At 34.1% G+C, this 23,571-nt stretch overlaps 1 protein-coding gene across 1 annotated transcript; it reads left to right on the forward strand.

Moving 5' to 3' along the window:
- Positions 1 to 10,233: 10,233 nt before the first annotated feature.
- On the forward strand, positions 10,234 to 11,949 carry LOC105803974 (cytochrome P450 81Q32). The gene is made up of 2 exons (XM_012636449.2): positions 10,234 to 11,136; positions 11,218 to 11,949. The coding sequence occupies exons 1-2, from the start codon at positions 10,255 to 10,257 to the stop codon at positions 11,836 to 11,838; spliced, it is 1,503 nt and encodes a 500-aa protein (XP_012491903.1). The 5' UTR covers positions 10,234 to 10,254; the 3' UTR covers positions 11,839 to 11,949.
- Positions 11,950 to 23,571: the final 11,622 nt, after the last annotated feature.

A 23,571-nucleotide genomic window follows, 5' to 3' on the forward strand; every position in this document is an offset into this window, starting at 1 on the left:
TGCGCAGTTAGCCTCCTTTTTTGCGATGCGTTTTAATTAGGTCTGTTGTTCCTCTTTTAATTTGGCCCAGATATTTTACCTTTAAGGCATTTTAATCCATGCCGCTGCGCAGCGTTTTGGGAGGCGAAATATTTTCAATCTGGCCCCCATGTAATTCGCGTGTTGCAGTTTAATCCTTCATTTTATTTTAATCTCATTTATTTCCTGTTGATTTGGTTTTATTTGTTATTTAATCCTTTTTATAATTTAGTTTTTTAAATTAATCTTATTATTATTGTTATTATTATTATCGTTAGCATTATTGTTATGGCAATTTATCTAATTTTTTATATGTAATTTTATTCTATTATGTACTATTATTCTTTTTTTATTATTATCATATATTATTATTTAATTTTATAATGTACTATTTTATTTTTTTAAAATCCAATATAATATTTTAATGATTTTTATTTTATAAATTCACTTGTATTTTTTTATGCTTTAAAAGATTTATATGATAACATTTTTGTATAATATTATTTTATATATACATACGTAGTTTATATTTTTTATCTTGATTTCATATTATTATATTTAGTAACTATAAGTTTTCTTTTAAATATGTTTATGTTTTTAATAAAACCTATTTTATATATAATTTGTACTTCAAGACCCCATTTTGTTATATGCTTTGTTTACTTAAACTTTTTATATATTGCTATATGCACACGTTATTATCTATATAAAGTTTTCACGTATTATTTAGTTAGATCAATGTATATATGTATATTCAGTGCAGCATCTAAATGGTATAATCAATTGAGCCGTACTAGAATTAGTTCTTAGAGGGATTTGGCACAAGCTTTTATGAAGCAGTACAGTCATGTAGCAGAAATGATTCCTGATAGAATTACCTTGCAAAACATGGAAAAGAAGTCCAATGAAGGTTTTAGGCAGTACGCACAGAGGTGGAGGGAGGTTGCTGTCCAGGTCCAGCCACCGTTCCTAGAAAGAGAAATGACAATGCTCTTTATAAATACACTAAAAGCCCCATTCATCACACATATGTTAGGAAGTGCCACAAAAAGCTTTTCTGACATAGTCATGAATGGTAAAATGATTGAAAGTGCCATAAGGAGCGGAAAGATTGATGTTGGAGAAAATAACAGAAGGCAAGCCTCAAAGAAAAAAGAAAATGAGGTAAACAACGTGAATACATACAACAAATCAATTACGGTGAATCAACCAAGAAAGGTGGTTGCTAATCAACAGGGTTCATTAAAACAAGAATCTGGTGTGAGGCAAAGTGCTGAGAAGCCCCAGTTCACACCAATTCCAATGTCTTATAAGGAGTTGTATCAGAGTTTATTTAATGCACACGTTGTTTCCCCTTTTTACTTGAGCCCTTTACAACCTCCGTATCCCAAATGGTATGACGCGAATGCACAATGTGACTACCATACAGGAATTACGGGGCATTATATAGAAAATTGTACTGCTTTTAAAAAGCTTGTTGAAAGGCTCATTAATATGGTCGTTGTCAAGGTAGATGATACATCTGGTATAGAAAATCTGTTACCCAATCATACTGATAATGGGGTAAACATGATGAGTGAAAATATAGGGAAAAGAGTCAAGGCAAATATTGCTGAAGTGAAAACCCCTTTGAAATGGGTTTGGGAAGAGATGGCAAGAAGAGGGTTAATCATTTTGGATTTAGAGGAAGGTGGTGAGACCAAAAATTATAGTGAGTTCCATCATGAGGTGGGGCACGAAATGCAAAGATGTGAAGAATTCAGAGTTCTGGTCCGGAGCATGATGGATAATAAAGAAATAGAGTTTTATGAAGAAGCAGAGGAAAAAAGAAGCATATGCGCGTCGGAGTCAATGATGAGAATTCTGAAAGTAAATCATCCTGTGATTATCATATCGTGCCCTAATATTAACGAGGTAGGGGCACAGGTGACACCAAAGATCGTAATTAAAACCAGTAAATTTCTCATATAAGGATAACAAAAAGGTCAAGGCAAATATTGCTGAAGTGAAAACCCCTTTGAAATGGGTTTGGGAAGAGATGGCAAGAAGAGGGTTAATCATTTTGGATTTAGAGGAAGGTGGTGAGACCAAAAATTATTGTGAGTTCCATCATGAGGTGGGGCACGAAATCCAAAGATGTGAAGAATTCAGAGTTCTGGTCCAGAGCATGATGGATAATAAAGAAATAGAGTTTTATGAAGAAGTAGAGGAAAAAGGAAGCATATGCGCGTCGGAGTCAATGATGAGAATTCTGAAAGTAAATCATCCTGTGATTATCATCTCGCGCCCTAATATTAACGAGGTAGGGGCACAGGTGACACCAAAGATCGTAATTCAGAAACCATCAAATTTCTCATATAAGGATAGCAAAAAGGTCCCCTGGAATTATGAGTGCAATGTAACAGTCCCGAGAAAGGAAGCTTCAGTTAGTATTGCAAAAGGAAACCAAGAGGCAGGTTCTTATATGCGTAGTGGGAAGCGCTACGATTTGATACATGCCCGAGCAGAACTAGCAAAAGGAAAAATTTTGATGGCAGAGCAAAAGAAGGAGAAGGTAGTTGAATCTAAGTTATTGACTAATGAGTCAATAAAAGAAAAAGAAGCCAAAGAATTCTTGAAATTTTTGAAACACGGCGAGTATAGTGTCGTGGAATAGTTGCATAAACAACTAGCTCGCATATCTGTATTAGCTTTTCTCTTGAGTTCAGAAGTACATCGAAGTGCGTTGATGAAAGTGTTGAACGAAACATATGTGGCTAATGATATTTCTGTCAAAAAATTGGATCGATTGGTCAACAATATAAATGCCGATAATTTTATCTTCTTCAATAAATAGGAAATATTGTCTGGGGGTATGGGGTCCACTAAAGCTCTGCACATTACTACTCAGTGCAAAGGGTACACGTTGCCGGGAGTTTTTATCGATAATGGATCCGCATTGAATGTATTGCCCTTATCCACTCTTAATAGACTACCTGTAGATAGCTTACATATGAAGAAGCGCCAGAATATAGTAAGGGCATTTGATGGAACAGAAAGGAAGGTTATGAGAAGAATTGAGATACCATTGCTGATTGGCCCGACTACTTATGAGGTGGACTTCCTTATAATGGATATCAAGCCTTACTATAATTGTTTGTTGGGGAGACCTTGGATACACTCGGCAGGGGTTGTACCTTCATCACTACATCAGAAGTTGAAGTTAGTGTCAGAAAGACAGTTGGTGACAATAAATGCCGAAGAGGGTATTATCGCGTCAATAACTAGTGATGCACCATACGTGGTGACCAAATATGAGGCAGTGGAATGTTCTTTCCGATTCTTAGAGTTCGTGAATGCAACATTTATTACTGAGGGGAGCAGAATCCTAATGCCAAAAATATCCAAGATTACAAAAATAGGTCTTCAATTGATGGTGAGAAAAAGAGTTGTACCGAGAAAAGGATTGGGAAGACATCTTCAAAGAGGAGTTGGGGCACCAATGCTGAAAGACAAGTTTGATCGTTTTGGCTTAGGCTATAGACCAGACATAAAACAAAAGAGAAAGAAAATGGAAAAAAAAGGCAAGAGAGAAGAAGGGCACGCCTGAGTGGAGATGAAGTTAAGTGAAAGCCTATGACTTTTCCCCACATATCCAAGACCTTTGTATCAGGGGGTTCATTCATCCCAAGCGAAGAATACCCAAAGAGAAAAGTATTGAAGAAATGCTGGGAAATGTTCACATCAATGCCATAGATACAACTGAAGGAGAGACCTTGTTAGAGATTCGCCCTTACAAACTTGGGAGCGAGCTAAACAATTGGACTGCGGAAGAGATCCCTATAGTTTTTAGAGCTTATTCAGAGTAATGTTCAGAAGATCCTTATTGTTTTTAGCCTAAAAATAGAAATTCCTTTGTGAAATATGCTCATGTTTGAACGACATTATTCTAATAAAATACATTTTCTCATTCATTTTTTTGAGCCAATATTCTTTCATTCTTTTCGAGTAATTATTCTTTCATTCTTTTGGATTTTCTTCCACATCATTCTTTTAGTCATTCATAATCATATTGTACAAATAATTATTCATAAATTTATACATTCTTTATATATTCTTTGGCATCTACCATAGGTCCCCGGATATCAATGATATGAGTGACGCTGCTTCAGACTCAAAATCTCCTTTTGAGCAAGACAGGTGTTTAGAGGAATCTCACAATTTTTTAGACTGAAAAGGAAATGTTTTCTGTAATATAAGGAAAAAAATGGAGGATTTTATAGAAGAAAAAAGAAGAAATCGATATTTTTCCAAAAAGAGAAATAAAAAAAATCGAAAGGTGATTTTAGCGTTCTTTATTTTCTTCGAGTTTTTTTCGTTCCTTTTCATTTCATTTTTTTTAGAATAATAAAAAGGGAAAGAAGGAGGTACTTACCAAAGGTCCAATCTCCTCAGACTGCCATCCGTGGCGGAGCTTTGGCGGAGACAAGGCAGTGGCGGCTGGGGCTGGGTTAAGGAAAAAAACCTAGCAGAGAAAGTTTTAGATTGATTTTTTTTATTTTATTTTTTTGGTTGCAAATATCTCTTTTTGTTAAAGAAATTGGTTTAAATAATATACCGAAACGACGCCGTTTGGATAAGGGCAAGATTCGCGCGTCGACCTGATCCGCAAGCAGGGTCTGCGCGTTCTTGCCCTAAATGGGAAATTTGCGCAGTTAGGCCTCCTTTTTTGCGATGCATTTTAATTAGGCCTGTTGTTCCTCTTTTAATTTGGCCCAGATATTTTACCTTTATGGCATTTTAATCCATGTCGCTGCGCAGCGTTTTGGGAGGTGGAATATTTCCAATCTGGCCCCCATGTAATTTGTGTGTTGCAGTTTAATCCTCCATTTTATTTTAATTTCATTTATTTCCTATTGATTTGGTTTTATTTGTTATTTAATCCTTTTTGTAATTTGGTTTTTTTAAAATTAATCTTATTATTATTATTATTATTATTATTATTGTTGTTGTTGTTGTTGTTGTTGTTGTTGTTGTTGTTATTGTTAGCATTATTTTTATGGCAATTTATCTAATTTTTTATATGTAATTTTATTCTATTATGTACTATTATTCTAGTTTTTTTATTATCATATGTTATTATTTAATTTTATAATGTACTATTTTATTTTTTAAAATCCAATATAATATTTTTAATGATTTTATTTTATAAATTCACTTGTATTTTTTTATGCTTTAAAAGATTTATATGATAACATTTTTGTATAATATTATTTTATATATTCATACGTAGTTTATATTTTTTTATCTTGATTTCATATTATTATATTTAGTACCTATAAGTTTCCTTTTAAATATGTTTATGTTTTTAATAAAACCTATTTTATATATAATTTGTACTTCAAGACCCCATTTTATTATATGCTTTGTTTACTTAAACTTTTTATATATTGCTATATGCACACATTATTATCTATATAAAGTTTTCATGTATTATTTAGTGAGATCAATGGATATATGTATATTATCTTGTATGTACTTATCTTAATTCTCTTCTTATAATATACTTATTTTAAAATTCAATTAGATATTATTTCTTCACATAGTATTTTTTTATTTTTCATTTTAAATCTATTTCAAATTCATATATATTATTTATTTTGAAATTCTATGCATATAATGTATTGTTTGTATTGATGATTTTAAATTTCCTTTTGTGAATATTTTTTATGTAAAAACTTGTATAAATTTATGTGTGTTAATTTGTTTAGTGCTTTGATTGACTTTTAATTCATTAACCTTTGAATGTTAGCATAATATATGATGTGAGGCTGTTGATATATATATATGTATACCTTAATTTGCTCTTTCTTATTTACATATTATTTTATATTCTTGATATGTATTATTATACCATGCATGCAATTACGCTCTTATTTCTCGTTATCGTATCGTGAATTAAATTTCAATGTATGAAATCATTATTAATTGTTTTTCTTTATGTCAAACCAATCAGTTAAATACATTTTGAGTCGGCTTTATAATGTGTTTCGAGGTTTCGGAAAATCGTATCCTAACTTACGGGGTCTTGGTTTTCTTGCTAACTCGAAATGACCTTTTTATGTCCAAAAGCATATGTTTTTAAATAAAATTGAAAGCAAGCTGCATGTCGTCTTTGGAAATTCGAGGAAACGTGCCCTAACTTACTGGGTTTCAATTTTCTCGTCAAACTAAAACGACTAAACATTTTTAGTTTTCAAATACACAAAATTTTGATAAAAATTTAAAACCAAGCTTATCTCGAGAATTTGAAATGTTATATCCTAACTCACTGGATCCGACATTTTGTTATCTCAAGACGAGGTTTTTAATAAAAGCAAATTCGTATATTGTCATCGGAACTTCAAAGAACCGTACCCTAACTTACGGGGTTGCGATTTCTTCATTGAAGCAAGATGACCAAATTTTTTTAGTTTTCAAAATAATAAATTTCAATAAAGATTTTAAGAGGGAAATTGCTTTTTAATCTTTTGACATTCGACCTTAAGACATTAAACAATCAACCCAATACCAATTTTGGGCGTTACGAGGGTGTTGACCCTTTCTCGTGCGTAACCGACTCCCAAACCTATTTTCTCAAACTTCGTAGACCAAAATCGTTATTTTAGTAAATCAAATGTCTCAAGGTGACCCGATCACACCTCAAAAAAAAAAGAGATTGGTGGCGACTCCATTTTCGTTTTTAAAGTTGACTCCCGTTCTTTTCAAAAAATGGTTTCGACAGATTAAACCCAACCCAATGTATAAACATTTTTGATAAAGTAATTTATTTTAGATATAAAATGATTTATATGCCCTTTTCATCACATTTTATTTCTTAATTAAAGTATTTTAATATCAACTCAATTATCAACCATGCGTTTAAACTTTATACAATTAAATGGTATTTTTTATTAATAAATCGATTTCTATTTTTAAATTATATATTAAAGCCCTAAATTTCATTTTATTAATTTATAAATATAAAATAAGAAAATGATTAAACACATATAATTTTGGAAAATTGCAAATGCTTATTCAAATTTATTGTTAATTTTATGAATTAATTAAATAAAACAATACTTTTAATTAAATAGTTCGTATATTTTCAAAAATATTTAAAATAGTTAAATTTAAAATTATTTATGTGATAATTACAAGAATATTTTGATTTTGAAAATATATAATTGAAAAAATAAAATATAATTTATAATTTTCTTCACTGATTAACCAAACTATTATTTTGATTAATTCTTTTATTTATGCTCTATCTATTTAAATATATGTATAAAGCATATAATTATTTAACTCCACAAGTGTGTTGAGATTTTTTTCATGTGTATTTAATTTGTATTTAAAAATTAAAAATAAATAAATAATACTGTGACAAAATCTCAACTCTGTTTATGGAATAAAAAATTTACGCCTATATACTAAATAATTGCCCAAAAGAAATACAATATTGTTTTTTTTTCTTTAAAACCTTTATTTTATTGTTAACTGGATTTTAGTTTAGTTGATATTATTGTTGTTTTAATGTGACTTCGAACAACATTAAACATAAAATATCTTCCACTTTAAATAATTAAAAATTATAAATAGTTTAGGCATTGTATGAAAAAAATCTACTTTATTCTAAATTAGTGGTGTTCATGGGTTGAGTCTAGTCGGGTTCGGGTTAGGCTTAAACATGATACTAACATTACTTTATACTTCCCCAACCCCAGCTTGAAATGTTAGCCTAAAATTTTGCACCAACTCGTTCGTATTTGTAAGTGGCTAACTGAAATCCTTTTTGGTATGACTAATATTACTTTTTCTAAATTTTTTAAATAAATTTATATTATTTTTAATTTAACATTTAATAGTTTTATATATTTTAATTTAATCAAATTTTATATTAAGTATGTTAATATTTATATTGTAATATTATTTATTTAAATTTTATGTGATATAAATTAGAAATATAGAAAATAGACTGGGGAGGATCAACTTTCAACTTGAACCGGTAATACCTTGAAATCAAATTAAAGATAGGGTGGCCACCCCTTCATATTTGATTATTTACATTTAACGAATGAGATGTTTTGGAAGTGGTAATTTTGGTATAGACAATTAACATTATTAAACGTGAAATCGAAGTGATGGATTAGTTGAAGATTGATTTCAGCTGTGGAAACTATGAACAATCTCCTCCTGGAAGTTCCTATAATCATACTTTCTTATTCACCTTTAGTTTCTTTCCTCCTATTCTTCAATTTCCTCTCCCTCATCACAAGATGTAAAAAATTAGTTCAATTCTGAACCAATACAGGCCGATTGAACTGATTTTAAACTATATTTAATCAGTTAGTTTCTAGACTAATAGGTTTGGCCTGTTCAAAGCAAATAAGTTATTAAAAATTTAAAATTAAAAAATATTAAAAATATAAAAATTAGTTCAACTGTAGTTCAACTAGTTTTATAGTCCGGTTCAACCATTTTATACCGGTTCGTGGGTCAATCGATTTTTTACCTCTTATCGGACTAATACCCCAACTGGTTCTTGATCCAAATAGTCTAGTTAGATTTAGATAACATTGAATTTTGAAATTTTTTAGATTTTAAAAATCTTTTTATTTTTTATAATTTTAAAGAGTTTTATTTTAAATTTTAAAAATTAATTTTAAATTTTATGTTTTTCTAAATAAGAAAAAATAATTTCTTTTAAAAAATGTATGAACTTTTAAACGATATGACCAAATTGAAAATAAAAACTATAAATGTTGAAGTTTAAAATAGTTTAAAATTTTTTAAAATGGTAGACTCGTGGATCAATATGGACTGATTGACTTGAGCTAAAAAAATTTAGTTGAACTCGCAATTAAACTATTTTTAATAAATTTTCTATTTTTTATTTTTAATAATTTATTTGCTTTGAACTAGCTGGACCGGTTATTTTAAGAGCCAATTGGTCAAACGAGTTCAAAATCGATTTAATTGTTGGTTCAATTGATTTGTTAGTTTGGATCAATTAGCCCATTAGTAGGTCAACCGATTTTTTCCCTCACTGGACTAATACCCCACCCCATTCCTAATCCAACTAGACGGTTCGATTCAGTTTAGATAATATTGAATTTATTATATATATATATATATTTAAAATCATTTTATTTTTTTATTTCAAAGAGTTTTTTTAGTAATCTTTTTATTTTTTAAATTATAATTTTTAAATTTAAAAACTATATATTTTCAATTTTATGTTTTCATTTAAAATATGAAAAAAGTTAATTTTAATTTTTGTTTTGTTTTTAAAAGGTAAGGATCAAATTGACAAAAATTATAAATATTGAGGATTAAAAAATTAATTTACCTTTAATATTGTTAACTTTAACAGAAAAATTAAATGGAAGAATAAAAATTTTTAGACTTAATAATAAATTTGGCCACTAGTATTTGCATGTTTTGTTAATATGACCCTAATTGTATTTTTGAGCTTTTTTGGCCATCAACCTTTTTTTTCAATCTATTTTTCTAACAAATTTAATGAATAAATTCAAGGTTTCAATCTTTCTTTTTTCTTTCAAAAGGTTTTAATCTTTCTTTTTTGAACAAAAGGTTTTAATCTTTCATACGTTTGTTTATTGGGAATTTTTTCTTGAGTTAATTTTTTAGATAATTATGTTTATTTTTTAAATTAAGAATTTTTTAATTTAATGTATCATTTATTTATTTTATTATTTTCACGTGTAATTATCTTATTGGATTATCTAAGTAATAAATTACATTTCATTAAAATATTTCACATATGAAATTACACATCATCCTCGTTAACTTTTTAAAGGTACTTTCATTAAATCAGTTAGAAAAATCAGATTGTAGAAAAGAACAAAGATTGATGGCCAAAAAGATTAAAAATACAATTAAGACCATTTTGACAAAAGATACAAATATTAGTGGCCAAAATTATTATTAACTCAAAATTAAAGAATAAGTTTCAAAAAGAAATAGAAAACCTTTGAAATATTATTTTAATTATTTTTCTTTGTTTTTGGTAGAAATTTCATCCTCGTCCCGAATGATCAAACCTAATTTCGCTAAAAAGTAAACACATTATGTTGACCGGAATGCAGATAATTAAGGACAGAGAAGATAGTAAGTCAATAGTCAATATCTTTTTAATTACATTACTGTATTTAAGCAGACCCAACTAGAACTAGAAATTTAACCAAATTAAACATGGAAGAATCCACCCTTTTTTACGCATCTCTTGCTCTTCTTTTTCTTTTCCTGGCTTTCAACTTCTTGTTTCAATCAAAACATCGCCATGAAAACTTGCCGCCCAGTCCGCTTTCCCTTCCCATCATTGGCCACCTTCACTTGCTAATAAACCCACCTCTTCACCGTCCCTTCCTCCAGCTTTCGAAAAAGCTCGGTCCAGTCTTTTCTCTTCGCTTGGGTTCACGCCTTGCCGTGGTCGTTTCATCACTCTCAGTGATCCAGGAATGCTTAACCAAGAACGATATCGTGTTAGCCAATCGCCCCAACTTGCTGTTGAGCAAACACCTGGGTTATAACCACACCACCGTCGTAAGCGCGCCATATGGTGATTATTGGCGTAACCTCCGTCGTATTTGTACAATCGAAATCTTCTCACCGAATCGTCTCAACAAGTTCCACGGTATCAGAAAAGATGAAGTGCGAAGATTGTTGTTGAAACTATCTCATAACTCGCGAGAAGCTTTTGCCAAGGTAGAGCTTAAATCAATGTTTACTGACTTGATACTTAATAATCTCATGCGAATGATGGCCGGAAAGATATATTTTGGTGAAGATGTTAGTGATGACGGTGAGGCAAAGGAGTTTAGGGAGCTCATAGCAGAGGTGGTTGAATATTCTGGCGCAGGGAATCCGGCAGATTATCTGCCAATACTGAATTGGGCTGGTAATTATGAGAAGAAACTGTTGGAGCTCTTTAAGAGGATGGATGGTTTCTTGCAAGGGCTAATCGATGAACGTCGAAATGCAAATGGAGGAAATATGATGATCGATCATCTCCTTTCTTTACAAGAATCGGAGCCTGAGAACTACACCGATCAGACTATCAAAGGGCTTATAGTTGTAAGTCAAGTTATACTCAGTTTATTTAAAAGGCACAAAGGAAATATACATGATGATTGATACCATCTCCTTGCTTTGTAGGTATTGCTTTTCGCCGGAACTGACACATCGGCGGTGACGTTAGAGTGGGCCATGTCGAACTTACTGAATAACCCAGAGGTGTTGAAGAAAGCGAAGGCGGAAATCGATGCTCAAGTTGGTGAAGAAAGGTTGATTGATGAATCGGATATTGCTAAGCTACCTTACCTTCAAAACATGATGTCGGAGACCCTTAGACTATACCCGGCCGCCCCACTTCTAGTGCCTCATAAAACATCCGATGACTGTACCATAGGTGGGTATAATGTGCCTAGCAACACCATTGTGTTAATCAATGCATGGGCGATACAAAGAGACCCTGAGTTGTGGGATGATCCGTCGAGTTTCAAGCCGGAAAGGTTTGAGAGTGAAAGTAAAGATCATGGGCACAAGTACTTGCCTTTCGGTATGGGAAGGAGGGCATGTCCTGGGGCAAGCATGGCTCACCGTATGGTCAACTTAACTTTGGGGTCATTGATCCAATGCTTCGAATGGAAAAGGGTAGGTGTGGAAGAAATTGATATGACCGAAGGTAAAGGAGTCACCATGCCCAAAGTTGAGCCATTGGAAGCGATGTGCAAGGCACGCGCCATCCTCCACAAGGATCTTTATAGGGCAGCTTAGAAGAGTTTTATATATTGCAAAATTATATGGCGTATAATGTTTTTCATCTAGTTTTAATGTTTAGACTATAAATGTCGGAAGCTGCTTTTTATGAAATTTTTAATTATCCTATGCTATGGATATAAGATATTAGTATAACATACCAAAAAGAGTTGTTTCATTTCATAGTCTCTACCTTTAAAACGGAGTAACGTAGAATTTATAAAAACATGTTGAATTTTGCGCACTGTGTTTTTAATTAATTCAATTGTTGTAGCAGTTAATTGCTTCTACCGAATTATAAAATTATTTATTTATCCGATTTACAATAATTTACATTACCAACCCAAACTATTTCCAAATTCCAACTGCAAGGTACTGGATCAGTGAGCCATTCTGCTCAGTACGTTGTTTTTAAGTTGATATTGCTGATGCCTTGAGAAGGTTGATACTATTGAGATAGTCTAAATCCAGTGAAAAATGAAAATGAATTAAAAGGTGTTTGGTTTGGAGAGTGTTTTGATACTTAAATTAGTAAAGACAAAATGGATAAAAATAATTTTAAAAAGGATTAAAAGTTTGTATGTACGTGGGTTTTTTATTAAAAAAAATTTAGTACTAAAATAAGTCGTCAGAAAGATTATTTACGAAAATGGTACATTTTTTTTATTGGCACCTATCTCAGAGGCGCCAATGTATATTTTATATTAAATTTTTTTAATAAAATATAATTAATTTTTTCCCGAGTCAATAAATGACCCGGTATATTACAAAGTAGTGGCGCCTATCTCAGAGGCGCCAATGGTGGTGCCTATCTGACAGGCGCCATTAGTGGTGCCATGTTGAGAGGTGTCAATGGTCTTATTTTAGGGTTTTTTAATAGGCCAAAAAAAAATTTTGTACTGAAATAGGTTGTCAGAAAGATTATTTACGAAAATGGTATACTTTTTTCATTGGTGCCTATTAGACCTGTCCATGGGCCGGGCGGCCCGGCCCGGCCCGACGGCCCGCCCAAAATATGGGAGGTTAGGGTAAAATTTAGGCCGAAATATGGGCTTGGCAAAAAAATGAGGCCGTTTAAAAATGGGCCAGGCTCGGCTCAACTTTTTGGCCCAGGCTAGCCTACCGAATATAATAAATATATATTTTATTTTTATTTTTAATTTTTAATTTTAAAATACTTTAAAAATTTTTATTTTTATTTTTATTTTAAAATATTTTTTGTGTTTATTAAAAATCGGGCCGGGCCGGGCAGGCTCAAGCCTCTTTTTTTCGGGCGGGCACTGGGCAAAATTCAGCCCATATTTGGGCGGGCAGGCCCGGCCTAAGAGTTGGGCCGAAAATTTTTCCGGCCCGGCCCATGGACAGGTCTAGTGCCTATCTCAGAGGCGCCAATGAATTAAAAACTATTAATTTTTTTGAATAAAATATTTTTTTTATTTTTTTAAAAAAATTTAAATAAAAATACGGGTCAAAATACGGTCAACGGGTCGGGTCGGGTGGCCCCTGTCAGGTAGGCGCCACTAATTGTGCCTCATAGAGAGGCGCCATTAAAAATGCCTCATAGGGAGGCGCCAATGGGTGACCTTCTGCCCACCGTTGCACCGCTGCAAGAGCAGCATGGTGTTGTCCCTTCAACACCATAATTTTTAGCCTATAAGGAAATGGTCCCCAAGCATGCAATGGACGGTAGAGAGAAAAAAAAAAAAAGAGAAAGGAGAAGAAGAGAATAAGAAAAAGAAAGAAAGAAAAAGGTAATGTATTATTTTAGTAAATAATTTTTTATAATTTAAAGAGTTTAATTAAGATATTGTGAATTTTTGTTATTAATTATTAATTATAAATTATTTATGTTTAGTGTTTATAGTTTGGATTAGTATTTTGTATGAATATTCTAATTTTTGTATGAATATTGTAATTTTGTATGAATATTGTAATGATTTTATAATTAATTTTGTATTTATAGTTTTGGATTAGTATTTTGTATGAATATTGTAATATTGTAATTTTTGTATGAATATTGTATTTTTTATGAATATTGTAATTTTTTGTATGAATATTGTAATTTTGTATGACTATTGTAATATCGTAATTTTTGTATGAATATTGTAATTATTTTATAATTAATTTGTTAGTAATTTAGGATTATGTTATAAATTTTGTGTTTGTAATTATTTAAAATTTAATTTATTAGTAATTTAGGATTAAGTTATAAATTGTTGTGTTTAGTTTAGTATTTGGTGAGTTTAACATATAAGTTTATAAAAAAATTAAAATCAATTTATTAAAAGTTTAATTATAACTAACTTTTTAATCATATAGTTGTTGTTAACTCATTTAATTTTTATATAATGTAACTTTTATACAATGTAATTTTATTTGATTTTGTATTTATTTAACATTATTTATTATTTTTTGAAACAAATTAAATGAATTCATTTTTTTAATTCTGATTTGCGGAAATGGGTTCTTTGATTAATAATAGTAATCACATATATAGTACTATTAATGAGATGGTAATAAAATTTTTATTTGATACTCATGTTATTTGCTGAATTAAATTATATTGTATTAACTATTTTGCTAATTTAATAATGTCAGGGTCCGTACCGCATATTGAGTGGCCATGTTAATAGTGTAGGGTTTCAGCCAGATGAACGCCTAATCCCATACTTAGAGTTAGCCGGGTTCGGATCAGCGGCATCGATCCGAACTTTTGATCTGCGATACGACTTGATTTCCACTTTAGTCGAGCGATAGCGTCCGGAGACCCACACATTTCATTTGCCATGCGAAGAGTGTACCGTCACTCTAGAGGATGTTGCAGTACAGCTCGGGCTTCCCATAGACGGGAATGCGGTCATGGGCGTAAGTTCAATCTCTAGGCCGGCTACCTTTTGCTATGAATTACTTGGACGCTCGCCAAGTGAGGGAAATTTACCAGTTTGAGATTTTTATGGCTAAAGACCAATTTTAAGCATTTGCCAAGTACTGCTAATGAATGGGAGGTGATGCAGGCCGTTTGAGCTTACATTATGCACCTTATAGAGGGTGTACTCATGCCGGATGCAAATGGCAGTAAGGTCCACTTGATGTACTTACCCCTATTATCCAATTTGCATAACATTCGTTCATACAGTTGGGGGTTCGCAGTTTTAGCCATTCTGTATCGCGAACTTTGTCGGACAACAGATCCTTCTGCGGTTGACATGGGTGGGTGCCTCATACTGCTGCAGTCGTGGGCACTTTACCGGATGTCATTCTTGGCATCCATTAGTCATCAATCATATATATTTCCACTCGTTAATAGGTGATGAATTTTTACTCATTATAATAATTAGTTGACTTTTTTATATTATATTATTCTAACAATTTATTTTCGTAGATTGAGTACTAATCTGGGTATCGGGAGGTCATACACGGTTCTGATATACCGTTTAATGATTGAGAATCATGCTGGAGAGGGGGTAAGTTTTTCCAATATAAACTTGATTTTATTATTTTATCTCACTCGACCCGCGTTAATATAACAATGTTATTAACTGTGCAGTTCATTTGGATGTCATATTCTGTTCTAAAAATTATGGCAGTTATCCCCTCATTTGCCCACGTCCACTCAAACCTATGGTGCATTAGCGCACCCATTATAAATTTTGACGTAGTGGAGTGGTATCATGGCAATCGAGTACTCCGGCAATTCGGTTGCATATAGTATATCCCGACACTGCCAGTACAATTGAGGGAGATCCATGGGATGAGAAAGAGGGGGAGGTATGGATATAATTAGGGAGAAGTGCACGAAGAATATATTACGATGTGAAACAACTGGTTCGGGAGGGTACCTCAGATGGATTGTGCTCTAGATTTGCAGCCCTCGTTAGAATACATACAGTGGTACTATGAGATAGGGAAACCATTTCTGCTTGGTAGGCGGTCGATGGTAGTCCCTCCGCATAAGACACGAATTACACAACCCCTTCCAGATCCGTATCATGCACCAAAGACAGAACTACATTCTAGGGATAGTTCTTATCATCTAGAATTGGGGGTGATGACTATTTCGCGAGCTCGCATCCACCTCAATACTCCGCTCCTTCCGGCACGTATCCGCCGTCGTACTCCTCTCCTCCCAGCTCAAGTTCATCGATGGCATTTGAGACATGATTTTTCATCTATGTTTCACACACCCCAACATACGGTTGAGGAGAATGTTGATGGCCGTAATCGCCCGCAATGTGAGCGTCGAGCTCCACAAAAATATACCCCTAGAACCACACCATCAAACCATCAATTTTAGGGGTTTTTGTAATAAACAACCTCATATTTATGTAATGAATTTTGTTGGCATTTTATTTATCAGATGGAGATAATTTTTTTGCGTTTTCAATTTAAATAGTCAACTGTGTATTTATATAATGACTTTTTTCCTTTTATGTAAATAAAATTTTTATGTTTTTTTTTCATTTTGCAATTTCAAATTACTCCATAACTGTAACAAATTGTAGACAAATTTATGATTCAAACCATCAATTTATGTAATGAAGTACATATCAATTTCTACCCGATTGAGACAATTGTCCAACATGGTAGTTTCTGAGCGGGCATTTACTCCGATTATGACCGGCTAATCTGCATACGCCACACAGCGTCCCGTCGGATTTCTCCCTAATGTCCATTTCGTTATGGATTCTGGATAATTGCGGACGACCTTTCGGGTTCCTACGCAACCTTTTGTCTGGGACAAGCTCGAAGGTTGTCGGAGGTACCTCCTAAGTAGATAGGTCAGGAAGCACGGGAAACTCGTTTTCCCATACAGGCAACGTGCGTTCGATGGTGTACACTTCATCGATAAATTGTTCTATATTGAGCCCAACTTTAGCACAAGCTACCACGACATGTGCACATGGATAATGAAGTGTTTGAAACCTCCTGCAATCGCACCGTCTGTTTCGGAGATCAACTCCGTAGGACCTAGGTGGTATACCGGGTCGACGACCAATGGTCTCTGTAACTCGAAACGTTTCATTATGTCGTGAATATACTTCTACTGTCATCGACCTCGCCATCCGACGGTTTACAACCATTGCATCCCTAATATCTTCGACAAAGACGTGTCCTGCCTCTATCTGGTTCACTTGTTGCTGACCCATTCTTGACATCAAGGTAGCCAACCTGTAGAATGTAGTCGAGAAGACAGATGAAATTGGAAGATGCCGTGGTTTTAATAACACAGCGTTGATCCCTTCCACCAAGTTTGTGGTCATTTGACCATAACGAAAGCCCTCGTCAAAACTTTGAGCCCATTGCCACGGTTCTATGGTACCTAACCACTGCCGAAAAGATGTGTTGGTTTGACCCTCCATGTCACTCTCAAGTCGGGCCATTCTTTGGTGAAAAATGTGTGGCTCTAGCTCATGCGCTGTATATGTATTAAGAAAATTTAAGTTACAGTATTGCTCTAAAACATTAAAACTTATATTGAAAAGATAAGGTAATTCTTTACCCATTCTCACAACTTGTCTCTTCCAGTCTGCATTCTTATAATTTCACTGGAAGTTAGCCGCAATGTGCCGAATGCAGTAAACAAATCTTCATGGTACACTGGAACGCCTAATAGCTGCAATTAATCCTTTCCCTCTATCGGAGATGATGTAAATATTATCGTTGCTAATAACATACCTCGCAGGTTGGTAAGGAAGAGTTCCCACGATTCCATGTTCTCCTTATCGACAATGGCAAATGCTATCGAGAGCATGTTCCTGTTGCCGTCTTGAGCAACTGCAAGAAGTAGGATCTGTGTGTATTTTTCATATAGCCAGGTTCCATCTACTTGCACAAACTGTTTGCAGTAGGGAAATGCGCGCACACCTTGATCAAACGTCTAGAACATCTGATGGAAAATTCTTTTTCTCGATTGTAGTTGGTCATCCGGCCCATAATAAGATCGTGTCTGCAACTCAATTACAGTCCCTGGCACGTGTTCCCTCATAGCGGCTATCCATCCCTGTAACTCATTGTACGATGCATCGAAAACTCCATACAATTGCTCTATTGCCATCTGTTTAGCTATCCATACCTTCCGGTATGATACTCGATACTGGAATCGTGCTTGTATTTTGGCAATCAGTACCGAAACTTTAATGGTCGGCATGTTTTTCACTATTGGCATGATGCACGTACAGATATTTTTGGAGTCAAGTTTTCGATGATCTTCTGTCATATGTGTTGAAGTACATGTATGAGGCCCAACCAATTTTCGTATCTCCTACATCTGCGACTTCTGGATAAATACAGCTCGTATCCGCCAATTGCAGCCTTCTGCCGACCTCCAACACTCTCCAATATATAATGTTGGTTTAGACACGATGACTTTATAATCTACTGATATATTCATGCTATACCGCTTAATGGCAAATATGTATTCTTCCTTGCTTTCAAATCTTTAGCCCACGCACAACTCCTCTGGATCAGAATATACACCCATTTGGTTAGCAGGTAGTATTTCAGGGTACTCCGCAAACTCGGCTGCCCGTGCCGCATCGGGGTTTATCTGAGACATGTGTGCCCCAGGATTATTGTGTATCACAATACGACGAATCTGGTTTCCGACTGAAGACGCGTTAATGTTTCCATCTTCATTCACGCCTTCATCGTCAATATCATCCGGGACCTCGTCCATGTCGAGATCACTCTCACTATCCACTTCGTAATCAACAAGATCACTACTATAGTATACATCATCACCAACCATATCAGTCTTGGCTGCAGCATTAATATAAATATCGATCCCATGTATAGTTGATTGACTATCAACATACGATACCGGAACCACCATACATGGCGTTTGAACTCCATCTTCTTCACCTAATGGAGTGGGATCTTCAGTTGCCTCCACACCGGCTAACTCAGCAAATAACTGAATCGGTGCATTTTTTTTACTCTGAGTCCTAGAATAAAGAACGACCATTGTCTCCACGTCTTCATCGTCTACAAGTTCCATTTCGGTAAATTTTATTGGATATGTCAAAACTGGAATCTTGTAGAAAACTTTTGATATCCTTCTCCCATAACGTCTATAAATTTTTTCACTAATTTTTTCCTTCATATCATCAAACGAGATATTTCTATTAAATCTCATTGCTACTTGTTTGCGACATTCAAATATGCATCCCACGGTTGTTGTCAAAATTTCTCCATCGAAATAAACGCATACAAAAAACTGGTTCTCCATCTTCAATACTAGATCTGTTAAAAAGAATTTCAAATTTCTTAAAATAGTTTTGAAACGTAAAAAAATTACATAAAATTTTTAAAGCAAAATTTTTCATTCAGAAGCTAACAAAATTAATAACCTAACAAAATAACTTTCAAATAATAAAATTACTAACAAGACTCTACATTCTATTTAAAAATAAATAAACCAAAATACCTTATCATTCTTCTTCTTTTCCTTTCTTTTTTTCTTCCGCCTTCCTTCTTATTTCTTCCGTTTCTCTGGTAAAAATTATGCCTGTGTTCGGGGGTATATATAGGGAAAAATCAGGCCATTAGCGCCTCTCAACATGGCACCACTATTGGTACCTCTCAGATAGGCACCTTCATTGGCGCCTCTGAGATAGACGTCACTACTTTGTATTATACCGAGTCATATACTAACCCGGGAAAAAAATTAATTATATTTTATAAAAAAATTTAATATAAAATATTCATTGGCGCCTATCTAATAGGCGCCATTAAAAAATAGTTTTTAATTCATTGGCGCCTCTGAGATAGGCACCAATGCAAAAAGTATACCATTTTCGTAAATAATCTTTCTGACGACCTATTTCAGTACAAAATTTTTTTTAGCCTATTTTAGTAAAAAACCCTATTTTTCCCTATATATACCCCCGAAACACAGACATAATTTTTAGCAGAGGAACGGAAATAAGAAGGAAGGGAGAAGAAAAAAAGAAAGGATAAGGTATTTTGGTTTATTTCTTTTAAATAGAATGTAGAGTCTTGTTAGTAATTTTATTGTTTGAAAGTTATTTTGTTAGGTTATTAATTTTGTTAGCTTCGAATCAAAAATTTACATTAAAATTTTATGTAATTTTTTACATTTCAAAATGTTTTAAGAAATTTAAATTTTTTTAATAGATCTAGTATTGAAGATGGAGAATCAATTTTTGTATGCGTTTATTTCGATGGAGTAATTTTGAAAACAACCGTGGGATGTATATTTGAATGTCGCAAACAAGTAGCAATGAGATTTAATAGAAATATCTCGTTTGATGATATGAAGGAAAAAAATTAGTGAAAAAAATTATAGACGTTGTGGGAGAAGGATATCAATTTTTTTCTACAAGTTTCTAGTTTCGACAGATCTAATAAAATTTATCGAAATGGAACTTGTAGATGATGAAGACGTGGAGACAATGGTCGCTTTTTATTGTGGGACTCGGAGTAACCAAAATGCACCGATTCAGTTATTTGCTGAGTTAGCCGGTGTGGAGGCAACTGAAGATCCCACTCCATTAGGTGAAGAAGATAGAGTTCAAGCACCATGTATGGTGGTTCCGGTATCAGATGTTGATAGTCAATCAACTATACACGGGATCGATATTGATCTTAATGCTGCAGCCGAGACTGATGTGGTTGGTGATGATGTATACTATAGTAATGATCCTGTTGATTACGAAGTTGATAGTGAGAGTGATCCCGTCGTGGACGAGGTCCCGAATGATATTGACGACGAAGGCGTGAATGAGGATGGCATGCCGGCCATTAAAGTTTTGGTACTGATTACCGAAATACAAGCATGATTCCAGTATCGAGTATCATACCGGAAGGCATGGATAGCTAAACAGATGGCAATGGAGCAATTGTACGGAGATTTCAATACATCGTACAATGAGTTATAGGGATGGATAGCAGCTATAAGGGAACACATGTCGGGGACTGTAATTGAGTTGCAGACACGGTCTTATTACGGGCCGGATGACCAACTACAATCGAGAAAAAAAAGTTTCCATCAGATGTTCTGGACGTTTGATCAATGTGTGCGCACATTTCCCCACTGCAAATCGTTTGTGCAAGTAGATGAAACCTGGCTATATGGAAAATACATACAGATCCTACTTCTTGCAGTTGCTCAAGACGGAAACAGGAACATGCTCCTGATAGCATTTTCCATCGTCGATAAGGAGAACATGGAATCGTGAGAGTTCTTCCTTACCAACCTGCGGAGGTATGTTAATAGCAACGATAATATTTGCATCATCTCCGATAGAATGAATGAATTAATTGCAGCCATTAGGCCTTCCAGTGTACCATGGAGATCTGTTTACTGCATCTGGCACATTGCGGCTAACTTCCAGCGAGATTATAGGAATGCAGACTGGAAGAGACAAGTTGTGAGAATGGGTAAAGAATTACCTTATCTTTTCAATATAAGGTAAAATGTTTCAGAACAATACTGTAACTTAAATTTTCTTAATACATATGCAGCGTACGAGCTAGAGCCACACATTTTTCGCCAAAGAATGGCCCGACTTGAGAGTGACATAGAGGGTCAAACCAACACATCTTTCCGGCAGTGGTTGGGTATCATGAAGCTGTGGCAATGGGCTCGAAGTTTTGACAAGGGCTTTTGTTATGGTCAAATGACCACAAACTTGGTGGAGGGGATCAACACTGTGTTATTAAAAACACGGCATCTTCCAATTTCATCTATCTTCTCGGCTACGTTCTACAGGTTTGCTACCTTGATGCCAAGAATGGGTCAGCAACAAGTGAACCAGATGGAGGCGGGACACATCTTTGTCGAAGATGTTAGGGATGCAATGGTTGCAAACTGTCGGATGGCGAGGTCAATGACAGTAGAAGTACATTCACGACATAATGAAACGTTTCGAGTTACAGAGACCATCGGTCGTCGACCCGGTATACCACTTAGGTCCTACGGAGTTGATCTCCGAAACAGACGGTGCGAATGCAGGAGGTTTCAAACACTTCATTATCCATGTGCACATGTCGTGGCAGCTTGTGCTAAAGTTTGGCTCAATGTAGAATAATTTATCGATGAAGTGTACACCATCAAACGCACGTTGCGTGTATGGGAACACAAGTTCCCCGTGCTTCCTGACTTATCTACTTGGGAGGTACCTCCGACGACCTTCGAGCTTGTCTCAGACAAAAGGTTGCGTAGGAACCCGAAAGGTCATCCGCAATCATCTAGAATCCATAACGAAATGGACATTAGAGAGAAATTTGACGGGAAGCTGTGTGGCATATGCAGATTAGCCGGTCATAATCGGAGTAAATGCCCGCTCTGAAACTACCATGTTGGACAATCATCTCAATCGGGTAGAAATTGATATGTACTTCATTACATAAATTGATGGTTTGAATCACAAATTTGTCTACTATTTGTTGCAGTTATGGAGCAATTTGAAATTGCAAAATAAAAAAAACCATAAAATTTTTTTTACATAAAAGGCAAAAAGTCATTATATAAATACACAGTTGACTAGTTAAATTGCAAACGCAAAAAAATTATCTCCATCTGATAAATAAAATGCCAACAAAATTCATTACATAAATATGAGGTTGTTTATATTACAAAACCCCCTAAGATTGATGGTTTGATGGTGTGGTTCTAGGGGTATATTTTTGTGGAGCTCGACGCTCACGTTGCGGGCGATTACGGTGATCAACGTTCTCCTCATCCGTATGTTGGGGTGTGTGAAACATAGATGGAAAATCTAATTCTCCATCTTTAATACTAGATCTGTTAAAAAAAAATTTAAATTTCTTTAAACATTTTGAAATGTAAAAAATTACATAAAATTTTTAATGCAAAATTTTTCATTCAGAAGCTAACAAAATTAATAACCTAACAAAATAACTTTCAAATAATAAAATTACTAACAAGACTCTACATTCTATTTAAAAAGAAATAAACTAAAATACCTTATCCTTCTTTTTCTTTTCCTTTCTTTTTTTCTTCTCCCTTCCTTATTTTTGTTCCTCTGCTAAAAATTATGTCTGTGTTTTGGGGGTATATATAGAGAAAAATAAGACCATTGGCGCCTCTCAACATGGCACCACTAATGGCGCCTCTCAGATAGGCACCACCATTGGCGCCTCTGAGATAGGCACCACTACTTTGTATTATACCGGGTCATTTACTGACCCGAGAAAAAAATTAATTATATTTTATTAAAAAAATTTAATATTTTTTAATTCATTGGCGCCTCTGAGATAGACGCCAATACAAAAAATGTACTATTTTCGTAAATAATTTTTCTGACGACCTATTTCAGTACTAAATTTTTTTTTAACCTATTTCAGTAAAAAAACCCTATGTACGTGGATAGTTATAGTAGAGGAGTAATTTTTTTAATGTTTTAGGCGAATTAGTGGAAGAAACATGTTGAACTTGATTGTGCAAGGTGATCTTTGTTAAAAGCATGAGCGATGTCATCTTAAGGTAGAACCTTACCTGGATTTCGATGTGCCGAGTAGATTGAGTATAAAGCATCCAGCATGAATCTTAGTGTGCAAGGCAATAAACTCCAACTAAATATGATATGAACACGTGTCCTCGGATCCTCTTAGCCATAGTCAAAAGTGTGTTTCTCTTAGCCATGTCAACGTATATGGGTCTTGTGTTGGTTGTCCAAGACCACTGGCTCCTAGGCTTAGTCCTTTAGGCTAACATATACATGCATACAAACTACAACTTGATGTCCAATTAATCATGCTAGTGCT

Source organism: Gossypium raimondii, chromosome 11, assembly GCF_025698545.1.
Source record: "Gossypium raimondii isolate GPD5lz chromosome 11, ASM2569854v1, whole genome shotgun sequence".
Lineage (NCBI taxonomy): Eukaryota > Viridiplantae > Streptophyta > Magnoliopsida > Malvales > Malvaceae > Gossypium > Gossypium raimondii.

Coding starts and splice junctions, on each gene's coding strand:
- LOC105803974 (XM_012636449.2), top strand. CDS start 10,255: ATGGAAGAATCCACCCTTTTTTACGCATCTCTTGCTCTTCTTTTTCTT. Junction 11,137..11,217: donor CTATCAAAGGGCTTATAGTT/GTAAGTCAAGTT, acceptor CTTGCTTTGTAG/GTATTGCTTTTCGCCGGAAC.